This window comes from Rhinopithecus roxellana, chromosome 5 (genome assembly GCF_007565055.1).
Source record: "Rhinopithecus roxellana isolate Shanxi Qingling chromosome 5, ASM756505v1, whole genome shotgun sequence".
Taxonomy (NCBI): domain Eukaryota; kingdom Metazoa; phylum Chordata; class Mammalia; order Primates; family Cercopithecidae; genus Rhinopithecus; species Rhinopithecus roxellana.
Window position 1 is genome coordinate 103,688,988 of NC_044553.1, and position 12,711 is coordinate 103,701,698.

The 12,711-nt window shown below is 35.8% G+C and overlaps 1 protein-coding gene across 6 annotated transcripts in view; it reads left to right on the forward strand.

Moving 5' to 3' along the window:
• The window catches only part of RALGAPA1 (Ral GTPase activating protein catalytic alpha subunit 1), a 311,458-nt gene that overhangs the window by 278,903 nt on the left and 19,844 nt on the right, over positions 1–12,711 (forward strand). For all 6 annotated transcript variants that reach the window (XM_030930785.1, XM_030930789.1, XM_030930788.1 and 3 more), the window contains exon 38: positions 98–225. In XM_030930785.1, the coding sequence (XP_030786645.1) occupies positions 98–225 (128 nt within the window). The remainder of the gene's footprint in view (positions 1–97; positions 226–12,711) is intronic.

The following is a 12,711-nucleotide window of genomic DNA, read 5'->3' on the forward strand; positions in this document are numbered from 1 at the left end:
CAGCAAAAATACTTTTAGATACAAAGTGTCTTGATTGCTCTTATTTACAATCTGTCTATAATTTGAATATAAAATTATGTTCTGATTTCTCAATCAGGTTCCCTTCTTTGGTCCCCTTTTTGATGGTGCTATTGTGAATGGAAAGGTTCTACCCATTATGGTTAGAGCAACAGCTATAAATGCAAGCCGTGCTCTGAAATCGCTGATTCCATTGTATCAAAACTTGTATCCTTTTTTTTAACGTAATGGTTTCTACTCTAATGTATGTCTACTCACAAAGGTAAATATTTCTTATGTATTGTTAAAGCCTTTTATTTTCTAAGGTTTTTTTAATTATTAATTTTTGTAGAAATGGAGTACCATTATGTTGCCCTGGCTTGTCTCAAACTCCTGGGCTCAAGTGATTGTCCCACCTCGGTCGGCCTCCTAAAGTGCTGGGATTACAGGTGTGAGCCACTGCACCCAGCCTGATTCCCTATTTATTGATGTATAGGTGGTGGAGTTCCTCCCCAATGTTGGAGCAGTTATGATATTTGAATGATGTATTTTCTTTCACATGCTTTTTTTTTTTGAGATGGAGTGTCACTTTTGTCACCCAGGCTGGAGTGCAATGGTGTGGTCTTGGCTCACTGCATCCTCTGACTCCGGGGTTCAAGCACTTCTTCTGCGTCAGCTTCCCAAGTAGCTGGGATTACAGGTGTCCACCACCATTCCCAGCTAGTTTTTGTATTTTTAGTAGAGACGGGTTTTCACCATGTTGGCCATGCTGGTCTCGAACTCCTGACCTCAGGTGATCCGCCCACAGCCTCCCAAAGTGCTGGGATTACAGACCTGAGCCACTGTGCCCAGCCCTCTTTTACATACTTTTAATTAGTACTAGTCTTTTGGTTAATTAGAGTCTCATTATATGTCAGGTACTCTACTACTCTGGAGTTGCAGAAATAATCAAAACAGTCTTTGCAAATAATTCAATCTAGTTGGGGAAACATACTATGTTCAGCATACATGTTTTAATAGAGATATGGGCAGGTATTCCAGAAGTATAGTAACAAGGGATCTTTCACCTGGATGGGGTGGTATTGTCAGGAAACACTTCCGAAAAAGTGAGGATTGTAGCAATTTTGAAGGACAAATAAGAGTTAATCAGGTGGATGAGCCTAAGAGCTTTCCAAGCAGAGGGAACAACATAATCAGAGACATGGAGATATGAGAAGATGTGGAATATTTAAGAGCGTAACTTCCAGAGCCAGATTGCCTAAACTCAAATGCTGGCCATGCTTTCTTAGCTGTGTAGCCTTGGGAAAATTATTTAACCTTTTTGAGCCTGAGTTTTCTTGTCTATAAAATGAGAATGATAAGAATATCTAGCTCATGATGTTATGACAACTAATGAGTCAATATGTGTAAAGCTCTTAAAACAGTGCCTGGCACACAACATACACAAAGTTTTAAATTTTAAATTGTTTTCTGATATTCCTTTCTAAAATGAATTCATATGCTTTTTTTATATGATTTGACATTTTATTTTTTATAATAAACTGTAAATGATAAGCTTTAAAGGAAGGTTTTTTAAAATATCTTATGTTCCAGTCCACATGAAATAGATTTATTATCTTAACTTAGTAGTCTACCATGTACATTTTATTCTTTTGATGAAAATTGACTTAAGCAATCTGATTACTCTGTAATTTCTCATGTATTCTGACACAGTGAAATGGAATTGCAGGTGGATCATGGTATGTTACACTGATTAAGCTTAATGACATTTCTGTGGTATTTCTTTTTCATAGCATTTATATCTTCACTTACTTTAAATTGAAAACTCATATTTGAAGTAGTCATTTTAGTGAAACGATAAGGACTAAAATGGACCTTGAATTGTTAACAAAAGTATAATTTGGAGACAACCACTAAATAGAGATTTATCAATTGAAAAGAAATTTCAGTAGGCAAGTGCAGTGAGTAGTATGGACATAGCGAGTTTATTTCTAAGTCACTTGTCTTTGACTATACAGTCTGTTGATTGTTTCTGAAGATTGTTTTGAAGACTATATTGTCTGTTGTTTGTTTGAAGCATCAGGAGGAACTATTCAAGAAGACCCTTGAGTTTTTGTGAACCCTGCTGAGCTCAGCCAGCAATCAGTTTCATTTCCTTTACCTTTGGGGCCTGGAATCTTGAGTCTTTTCACCAGATGTGAATAAACTATGATTCATGAAACCCATACTCACAGCTTACCATTTATAAGGCCCACACATACCATGTGCCTTTTTTAGGAATTACAGCATCATTCCCTAGATACAGTATCTTTTTCCTTTAAACAAAACAAGGTGCTTACTGACAAATTCTTACTTTCCTAATCTAGTTTTTCTAAATTTTTATTATTCTGATTTTTATCTCATTGTAATACAGGTTGGATATCCCTTCTCTGAAATTCTTGAGACCAGAAGTGTTTCAGATTTCAGATTTTTTGGGATTTTGGAAAATTTCATTGTACTTACCAATTAATTGAACCTTTCTGATCTGAATACCTGAAATCTGAACTCCTCCAATGAATGCTTCCTTTGAGTGTCATATCAGAGCTCAAAAGTTTCAGATTTTGGAGCGTTTTAGATTTCAGATTTTCAGCTTAGGGATACTCAACCTGTACTTCCATAAAAGCTTTGTAGTTTTAATCTGCTTATTGGAGTATACTTTTCAGTTTGTTGTCTCTTGAATATCTCTAGAACAGTAGCTAATCTTATGTGGAATATACAGGTTATTACTCATAAACTTTATCCACTTTGTTAGCTTCATCAAGGATGTTTACTCTCTGACCTTTGCCTGTTTCACAATTCACTGTATCCTAATGTCCATTCTGAGAGTTAGTGTCCTCTGTCATTTCATTAAAGGTGCAATTGAAAGTGGAGTGCAGAGGTAGATATGGAAGAGTTTGCACTTTCTTGTGTAAATAAATGTCTTAGGTCTTTTTGGAAAGTGGTGAGATCGATTAGATTGTAATGCAAAACTCTATTTGCCTCTTATGTCATAAAATAGGAACTCAACTTATTGAGCAAGCACAGACTTTCTGACCTGAGGTACAACAACATTTAAGATGCACTCCTTACCAAGTAGTTTTAAAATGCAAACTCAAGAGTTTTGGGAATATGGCTTAATTTTTTTCCTACATCCCAGTTCATAGTCTTCTATTTCAGACTTCAAATTACACTAGAGGTATATAAAAGCTGGCTTTGCAGTTAGAAAGCATTAATTTTATTTTATTTTATTTTTTTTTTTTTTTGAGACAGAGTCTCGCTCTGTGGCCCAGGCTGGAGGGCAGTGGCCGGATCTCAGCTCACTGCAAGCTCCGCCTCCCGGGTTTATGCCATTCTCCTGCCTCAGCCTCCTGAGTAGCTGGGACTACAGGCGCCCGCCACCTCGCCCGGCTAGTTTTTTGTATTTTTTAGTAGAGATGGGGTTTCACCGTGTTAGCCAGGATGGTCTTGATCTCCTGACCTTGTGATCTACCCGTCTCGGCCTCCCAAAGTGCTAGGATTACAGGCTTGAGCCACCGCGCCCGGCCAAAAGCATTAATTTTTAACTCAAGCTCTGCCTTGTGATCTTGGCCAAGTCACGGAATCTCTGAGCCTCACTTTCTTCAACTGTAAAAAAGATGCTAATAATCATCTCAGAATTGTTGTGAAGATTAAATGAGATAATGAACTCGGATGTACTTAGTAAATGTAATCATAAGTTACATTGTTTTGTGCAATGATTAATCCTGTTATGTGTAAAGATTACAGTCAATATAAAACAAGTCTACCCAATACCAAGGAATTGCCTAATTGGGTTTTTATGTTTGGTTGATTGGTAGGTTGATTGATTGGGTTGGATTTTTCAGGCCTACTTCATCATGTTTTTAATAGCCAGTCTTGCTGAGATGGTAATAGATACCACATTGGAGAAAATTGACGAAAATAGTAAACATGAATACTTTATTTAAACACAAAATCTGAAGTTTTCTACCAGCAAAATTATTTCTGGGACACAGAGTAAATACATCAAATTAGATAGATCAAAAAATTTTTCTTGACTTGGAATCTTGAGTTTAGAAACTACAGGAAGTTGTTTTCCCATACTACCTGGGTGTAGTATATATACCTAGTGTAGTATGTATATACATGCAGCAAAGGCTAGTAGTATCTCTACTTAATACATACTTACATATGTATATTACAAATATATATGTATATTGTGTACAAAGTTCTATATTCTAAATGTTGGGGGAAATTACTTCATACAGGTGGATTATTTGATTTTCAAATGAACATTTATAAATAAACAACTAGACGTTTGTATTTTAATATATTGAAATGCAGGTACATGTGTCTTAATTTTAAATAAATACTTGTTTCAGAAACATAATGTATTAAATTTTAAGATGTACATTTTTGAAATATCAGATTAAGTTATTAAGGAAAAAATGAAGCATTCTAAAATTGGTCAACAATTTAGTTAACATAAATTATAACAGAAATTGAGATACAAGTCAGCTTTGGAAACCAGCAGTTAATCCTTTACTCCTCATAAAAGAAATGAAGGGATTAAAAAAAAAATCAACTTGATTATATTTGGGTAATTGTACTGCTGTGTCAGTTATTTTATGCCCAATAAAAGTACCCACTAAGATTCCACAGCATAAATTGTGCTATTTATGATCATTAAATACAGTTTAAATTTTATCCTAGGAACATCTTCTGTAACCATGAATCTAATGTTGTTCACTAAATGGGGCAATATTGATTGTCATATGCTACCCAAATCGATCATGCCGGCAGCCAGAATTACAGTAATCTGTCCATATTGATGACTGTCTTTCAAGCTGAAACCTCTCCTTCACTTCATTTGTTTCTTACATTACTTGTACTGGAAAAGCATTTTCTTACGACCTCTGATTTTGTCAGCTAGGTACTTTTTTTTTCAGGCGGGGGAGGGGTCTGGAGCTTAATTTGTTAGTTTGATCATGCAATTAGAATTGAAATGAAACACTGGCGAGGAAAACCAAGCAGATTCTGTGTAACCATTGGACCAGAGAAGTATTTCAGCTTTAATCCTAGCCATCATTTATTAGCTACCTATTGAAAGAGTGTTCATGGTTTTTTGTTTCTGTTTTTTGCAGTGGGAATCATAATCCCAAATTATTAATTTCATGACCTCAGCCATCATAGATTCTATTCTTAAATAAAAATTTTAAAGCAATTATTTCTTTTGATCCTAAAGACATTTCGACTATGACTTCTGAATATACAAATGTTAAATATGATACTTTTAGATAAATACTGTTTCTTTTTTTAAGTGAGATTTATTATACATAGAAATTTGCAGAATTTGCAATATATAATCGTGTTGTAGTAGTGAGGGTTTTCAGAGAAGCAGAACCAATAGGATATATATATAAAGGGAGAGAAAAGAGATTTGTTTTAAGGAATTTGTTCAGGTAGTTGTGGGGGCTGGCAAGTTCGAAATCTGTAGGAGACTCAGGGAAGAGTTGATGTTGCAGTCTGAGTCTGAAGGCAGAATTCTCTCCTTCCTCAGGGGACCTCAGTGTTTTAAAGTCTTTAACTGATTGGATGAGGCCCACCCACATTATAGAGGGTAAGCTGCTTTACCCAAAGTCTACTGATTTAAATGGTAATCAAATCTAAAATATAACTATAACAGTATAAATATAACAGTATTATACAGTAATTATGAGTATAATATTTGTTATATTAATATTCCAAAATATAACAGTAACATCTAGACTGATGTTTGACCAAAAACTAGGTCCCATGACCCAGCCAAGTTTACGTAAAATTAACCAACATACCCTGTTTTTCTTTTCTTTTTATCCTTATTACAAATTATAATTTGAGAAAAGTACATAAATCATAAATGTACTAGATAATGAATTATTACAGTTTAACTATCAAGTCAAGAAATAAAATTGTAATTTTTCTTCCTTCAAAAATATTTATTGATCACTTACACGGTTAGTAAAGATTTTGAGAGGGATAAAAGACAAATCAGATAGTAATCCTATCCTCACAAGCTTTTAATTTAACAAGGAGAGAATAATATGTACATTACTAATTATAATAGAAGATTAAATGAAAATTTCCTGGTAGAGTTATAGATAAAATGCTATAAAAGTTCCAAGGAAGAAGAAATTACTTTGGAGTAAGAAGATCAAGAAAGAATGTTTAGAAAATCTGGGCCTCAAAAGGTGGGGTTTGAGTAGATGAAATGCAACATGTCTGTTACAATTCTTATAATTTATAGTCTTAAGGCTTTGTATGTATGCATATATGTATATTATATAAGTATAATTTTCTGAAATACACAGTATGGGGGATATTATATAATTAAATGGCATTTTAAAAGAATACTTTATTCCTCGATTTAGAATATTCTTTCCTCCCACAACTAGTATTATTTGATTTCTTCTAATCTGTTTAGATTTGACTTTTTCTTAAATACCAGAATTGGGTTTCTATTTAACTTGGTCAGGCAGATTACCAGAAGTCAGTGATTATTCTTCATTTAGTCACAGTTTATTATCCCTCAAGGTCTACTACTCAAATGTACAGTACCTGTTACAAAGTAGGAGAGCCAAAACTAAGTGGAATGGAATTGATTGGTTCTGCTAATGCAGTTGCCTTTCGTTATGATAAAACATTATAAAACCTCTTGGTGGGGGGTCTGTCAGTGTTGTTGCCATTTCACGTTAGAAGAAAATGAGTTTATTGAGAAACTATATAATTTTATGTATCTACTGTCTTTTGTAGATTATTTCCTCAGAAGATAACATCAATAAGTATGGGTTATCCTTAATTTAATGTGTTAAAAGAGGATAATAGTACCAAATTCAGGATGATGTAAGGATTAAGTAAAATTATCCACATGAAGCACTAGGTAACCTATCTGTCATGTAGCAAGAGTTCAGAAAATGGTAGCTACATGGGAGTTAATGATGCTATCATTATTATTGTCTACATTGACACTTGGGATATTCTTCTAAAATGCAAACCTTAGTACAGACAGTCCCCAGTTTAGGATGGTTCAGCTTTATGATGGTACAATTTATATTTCAGTGGAAATCGTACTTAGAATTTTGAATTATGATTCAAAATTCAGGAGAATTGCTTGAATCTGGGAAGCAGAGGTTGCACTGAGCCAAGATCATACCATTGCACTACAGCCTGGGCGACAAGAGTGAAACTCCATCTCGAAAAAATATAGGCTTTGCATTAGATGATTTTGCCCAACTATAGGCTATTGTAAGTGTTCCAGGCACATTGAAAGTAGGCTATAAGGTTATGTCCTTATAACTCGGGTAAGTTATAATGTTCAGTAAGTTAGGTGTATTAAATGCATTTTCAATTTATGATGAGTATTTTGGGATGTAACCCCATCGTAAGTCAAGAAACCATCTGTATACTAAAAGACTTATGATGGCTCTTAACTGCTTATTGAAACAAGTCTAAATTTTTTGATGACCTGGAAGCAATTATTTTTACCTTACCCTCCCTACCCTTATATTTCTCACTGTAGTTTTGTCAAATATACCTGTACTCCTCCCCAGCTCCATCCCCCATCTTTACCCTCATCTCCTACCACACTGATGTCAGGGCACACTATGTGTCCAGCTAAGTTATATTCATTATTCCCGAATGCTCTTCTTTTTCAGGCCCATGTTGTTACCCCAATAATGCCCATCTCTACTTTTTCTACCTAACATACTCATTATTCATGACCCAAATATCCTTTGTTTTTAAAAAACAAACAAAAAAAACCTTTACTATGCAAAACTATTGTTTACACTGCCTCAAAACATTTTGTTATAGTACTTACTGTATGTGTACATATTAGCAAGTCTTACTTATCCTTGTTTCACTAACTTCAAGCACAGTGCCTAGCCTAGGGTAGATGGCTAGTAATTTATTGTAATAGAACAAGGTGGATGTATTTATTATCTATATTTTTGAAGTTTATATTTAGCAGGGATTTTTTTTTTTTTTTTTTTTTTTTGAGACGGACTCTCTCTCTATTGCCCAGGCTGGAGTGCAGTGGCACGATCTCAGCTCACTGCAAGCTCCGCCTCCTGGGTTCAAGCAATTCTCCTGCCTCAGCCTCCCAAGTAGCTGGGACTACAGGCACATGCTACCACGCCCAGCTAATTTTTGTATTTTTAGTAGAGATGGGGTTTCACCATGTTAGCCAGGATGATCCCGATCTCCTGACCTCATGATCTCCCTGCCTTGGCCTCCCAAAGTGCTGGGATTATAGGCATGAGCCACCACACCCGGCCATGGATTCTTTTAAGAATGAAAAACCCCCAAATATTTTTTGTAGTAACTTATAGTTTGTGATTTGTATTAGACGAGGCTACAAGTCTTAAGAGTTTGCTGGGTAGGTAAGAAGAGGAAACCTAGGATCAGTGAAAATTGCCTCTTATACATGAATAAGCCAGACTAGCACACATACAAGGGTTTTTTATTTTGACTACTTAATCAGTAGTATATTTTTATTAGAGACCATTATCGTTTACTGAAGATAATTTTCAGACATCATTAATGAGGGTTTTCACTTCGTTTGGGGTTGGGAGATCTCTTAGGGAGAAAAATGAGCTAAGACACCTCTGACTTGATGGCAGTGGCAGATGGCTTGGGGAGGATACATCTTGGTGTCCCCTCCAAGAAGGAGGCAGCATGAGGCTGACCCCTGAAGGCTCACACTTCCTGCTGTAAGGCAAGGAAAGTGGTAGCAACAGGAGAGCGGTAGCGGGAAGCAGTGGGAGTCTGGATACTGATAAAGTTTCCAATTTTGCTGCTTTAACATTTGTACCACTTATGTTAGTGAGTCCATTAGGAGCTCTTAAAATTTTGTGCCATTTGTTCTTCATGCTTTCTATGAACGTCTTAAATATCATGGACAAATTGATTAGCTGTTAAATTGATTAGTTGTTAAGTCAAATTGATTGTTAAATCAACTAAGATGTATAGTTATGGTCATTCTCTTCAAAAGAAGCAACGATAATTCTTCAAATAAAATGTCTCACCAGCTAAGTGATCCAAGTTTTGTGGTCTTTGAAATGCTCACAGCCATTGTGCTACTGGTAGTAACCATTATAGTAGGATCTCTCCAAGAGCAAACAAACATTCTTCTTTACCTAAGAATCTGCTCCATAATTGGAGGATTTAAATCTCCTGTATTCAGCCAGCTGCGATGGCTCACACCTGTAATACCAGCACTTTGGGAGGTCAAGGCGAGCAGATCACTTGAGGCCAGGAGTTCAAGACACTATATAGCCTGGGCTATATAGTGAAGCCCCGTCTCTACTAAAAATACAAAAAATTAGCCAGGCATGATGGCACACGCCTGTAATCCCAGCTACTCAGGAGGCTTGAGACATGAGAATTGCTTGAACCCAGAGGTTGCAGTGAGCCTAGATTGCGCCACTGCACTCCAGCCCGGGCAGCAGAGTAAGACTGTCTCCAAAACAACAACAACAAAAAACTCCTGTATTAAAGACTGGCATTACAATTAAAGAACTTTTTGCTGTGCTTACACATCCCCTTGTCATGGGTTTTGCTGCCACGTCTTGTAGTCTTTATAGTCTGTGTATACAGAGTAATTATTTAAACAGGGGCCCCATATGTGTGCCACACTTCTCCAGTGACTCTAATATATTTTTGATTATGTCAGTTTTAATTTATTTAGCTATTCTTTTCAAAATGGCAGTATATGCCTGTTGATTATGTTACTGTGTTTTTGTTTTTGTTTTGTTTTGTTTTGTTTTTTGAGACAGAGTTTTGCTCTTTCGCCCAGGCTGGAGTGCAGTGGTACCGTCTCAGCTCACTGCAACCTCCACCTTCCAGTTTCAAGTGATCCTCCTGCCTCAGCTTCCCAAGTAGCTGGGATTACAGGTGCCTGCCACCACGCCCAGCTAATTAATTTTGTATTTTTAGTAGTGACAGGGTTTCACCATGTTGGCCAGGCTGGTCTCAAACTCCTGACCTCATGATCTACCTGCCTTGGCCTCCCAAAGTGCTGGGATTACAGGTGTGAGCCACCACGCCCTGCCGATGTTACTGTATTTCAAAGGTACTGCATACTTTTAAAGATGGTAGTTTTGGTCTAGCAAATCCATGTCCTTTCAAAAAGCAATAAATGTGAATCTCTGATATGTAATAACTTTGTGATAATAGTAAAGAAGGTTTATTCTGTCTGAAAATAGTATTGTCTCTTAATGGTCTCTAGAGACAGTCTTTAAGGTTTTACTACTGTTGACCAATAATTACTTACATTTAAACTGTGGGAGCTCACCAAAATGACTTCATTACATGGCCAACTTCTATTTCTGTTAACGTTGTTTTAATTCTAGAGATATTTTCTATTTTTGTCTTCTACCAAGAACTGAATGCACTAATGATAAACTTAAGCAATTTGGGGTTATTCAGCAATAGTGATATAGACCAAGTAGGATGGTAAAGGTGATTAATTTTAAGTGGGAGAGGATAGTAGGGTGAGAGAATGGGATAGAAATTAGAGGAATCACTTTACTATGGAAGAATTCTGCTAATATTTCAAAGACACATGGGACTTTTCTAGGCAGATATGGTCAGGGAAGAGTTTTTAGGGGTAAGAAGTGGGCATGGAGGCATAAAAGTGTGATATGGTCAAGAGATAAAAGGTGTTCAGTACTGCTGGATGATATAAAGGGAAGAGCAGTAGCAGATAAAGATCAAGAAGTCGGTCAAAACCAGATAATATAGTCAAGCAGAAAGAAAATCAACATAAATATGGTTTTCTAATGCTACTGATTATTTTATGGCAGCCAGTGTCTAAGGTAACAGTTCCTTCTGCTTTTGTGTGTTTTTTACCTGTTGACTAGCAAAACAGTTACAGCTTGAATTTCTTATTTTTCATTTTCTAGCAGAGCCTTTCCAAAATGTTTATTGATCATTATTTTCATAAAGTCTTTTTTATGATAATTAGTTAAGCAATAATTGCCAGGCTAATAGCCAGTATTGCATTTTCTCAATGAGACTAAAAAGGTCTCTAAATGTTTGATAATATTTGTACATATGTATCATTTTTAAAAGTGCATCTGAGATTTTCATATTTCTTATGATAGATTCATAATAGACTCTTCATTCTTGCACAACAGTCCTTTACACTTTTCCTATGAGATACTTTTATACAATTATTGAGTTTTTACACATTATTACACTTTCACACATTATTGATGAATAAAGTACTTTTGTCCTAGTCTTATAATACATTGGCTCCATGGCAACAACAACAAAAATACCAAAAGAAAGCATTACCACCATCTTATCTGTTTTGTCAAATTTGGTGTAGCAGTATGGTCCATATATGCCAATCTGGACAGTTGGGTCATATCACAGTGCACGAGAAGAAAGAGAACTCCATCAGGGCATGGACAAACTACAGTATTCCCTAAAAACAACCAAACTTGAAGTTTACTTCTATCTTTATCAGCTTCTCACCTGTGCTGGAATAGGGTTTTTTTTTTTTTTTTTTTTTTCTGTATTAAAACCCTATGATGTTGCAGTTAGTGATGACTGTGCACTGCTCCGCTCACATTATTGTTCACCACACCTACTACATAATGTACGAGTTTTATTCTACTCTTTGTTTAAATATGAAAACAACGTAGATTCAGATGCTATTTGGGGATTTCAAAGAGCAAAGAAAAAAGGATGTAAAGCTGAAATTAGTCTTTAAACATGTTTGACATAGGAACTGAAGTGCTTTTCATTCATTCTTTTCATTGACTAAACATAGGCCTTTTGATATTAAATTTTTAATAACAATAATGGAATTAAAATTAAACTATGGGTCACAAATCTATCCATTTTCTTCTAACTGCTATTCCTCTCAAACACTAGAATACAGCCTATTTAAATCTTAACTTTTGCTTGCCAAACCACTGTTACCGTCCATCTGTTCATGCCAATTGTAAAGAAGGTTCAGTTTTTAGTGAAGCTTTGCATTTCACATAAGGTATGTGAAGTGAAATTTCACAAGGGACATGATGGATCCTGATTCTTAGTGATAAACCTTTGGGGCCATCAGGGTTGGCATATGGTCCAGTATGATATGAAGGCTTGGGTTCCCTGGCTTCACTTCTTTGGCGTGAAGCTGATAAAACCTGGCTCTTGAGTATTATTTCACTGGACACCAATCATGGGCAGCAGGAACTGCCCATTTAACTCTCTGTGGGAAGGAAGCCCAGAGAGCATTCACAATGGTACCATTGTCGAGTTGCAAACTGCTCTGAACAGCTTGACAGCACTAGGGAGGAGGGGAAGGGGTTGCTTTACTAATTGCTGTTCAGAAAAGAAGCAAAAATAGCTGTTGCAGAACTGATGTTTCTACATTTACTTAGTCTCTTGATAAAAATGTTGGCTTTTATTTAGCACGTAGCTACTATCAAAAAAGAAGGCAAATGAATATATGCACCACCTGTAGTAATTCCTTATTAACATGCCATTATCTATTTTTAGCCCATTAGATTATTGCAAAGCATAAGTCAGTTTTGCCTTTTTTTTATTAGATGAAAATAAGGAACTTTTTATCTTCATAAGAATTTAATTGAGGTGAAGTAGATAAAATCATCACAATTCACATGTCAGATAAGGTTATAAATTTGGTTTAATTTACTT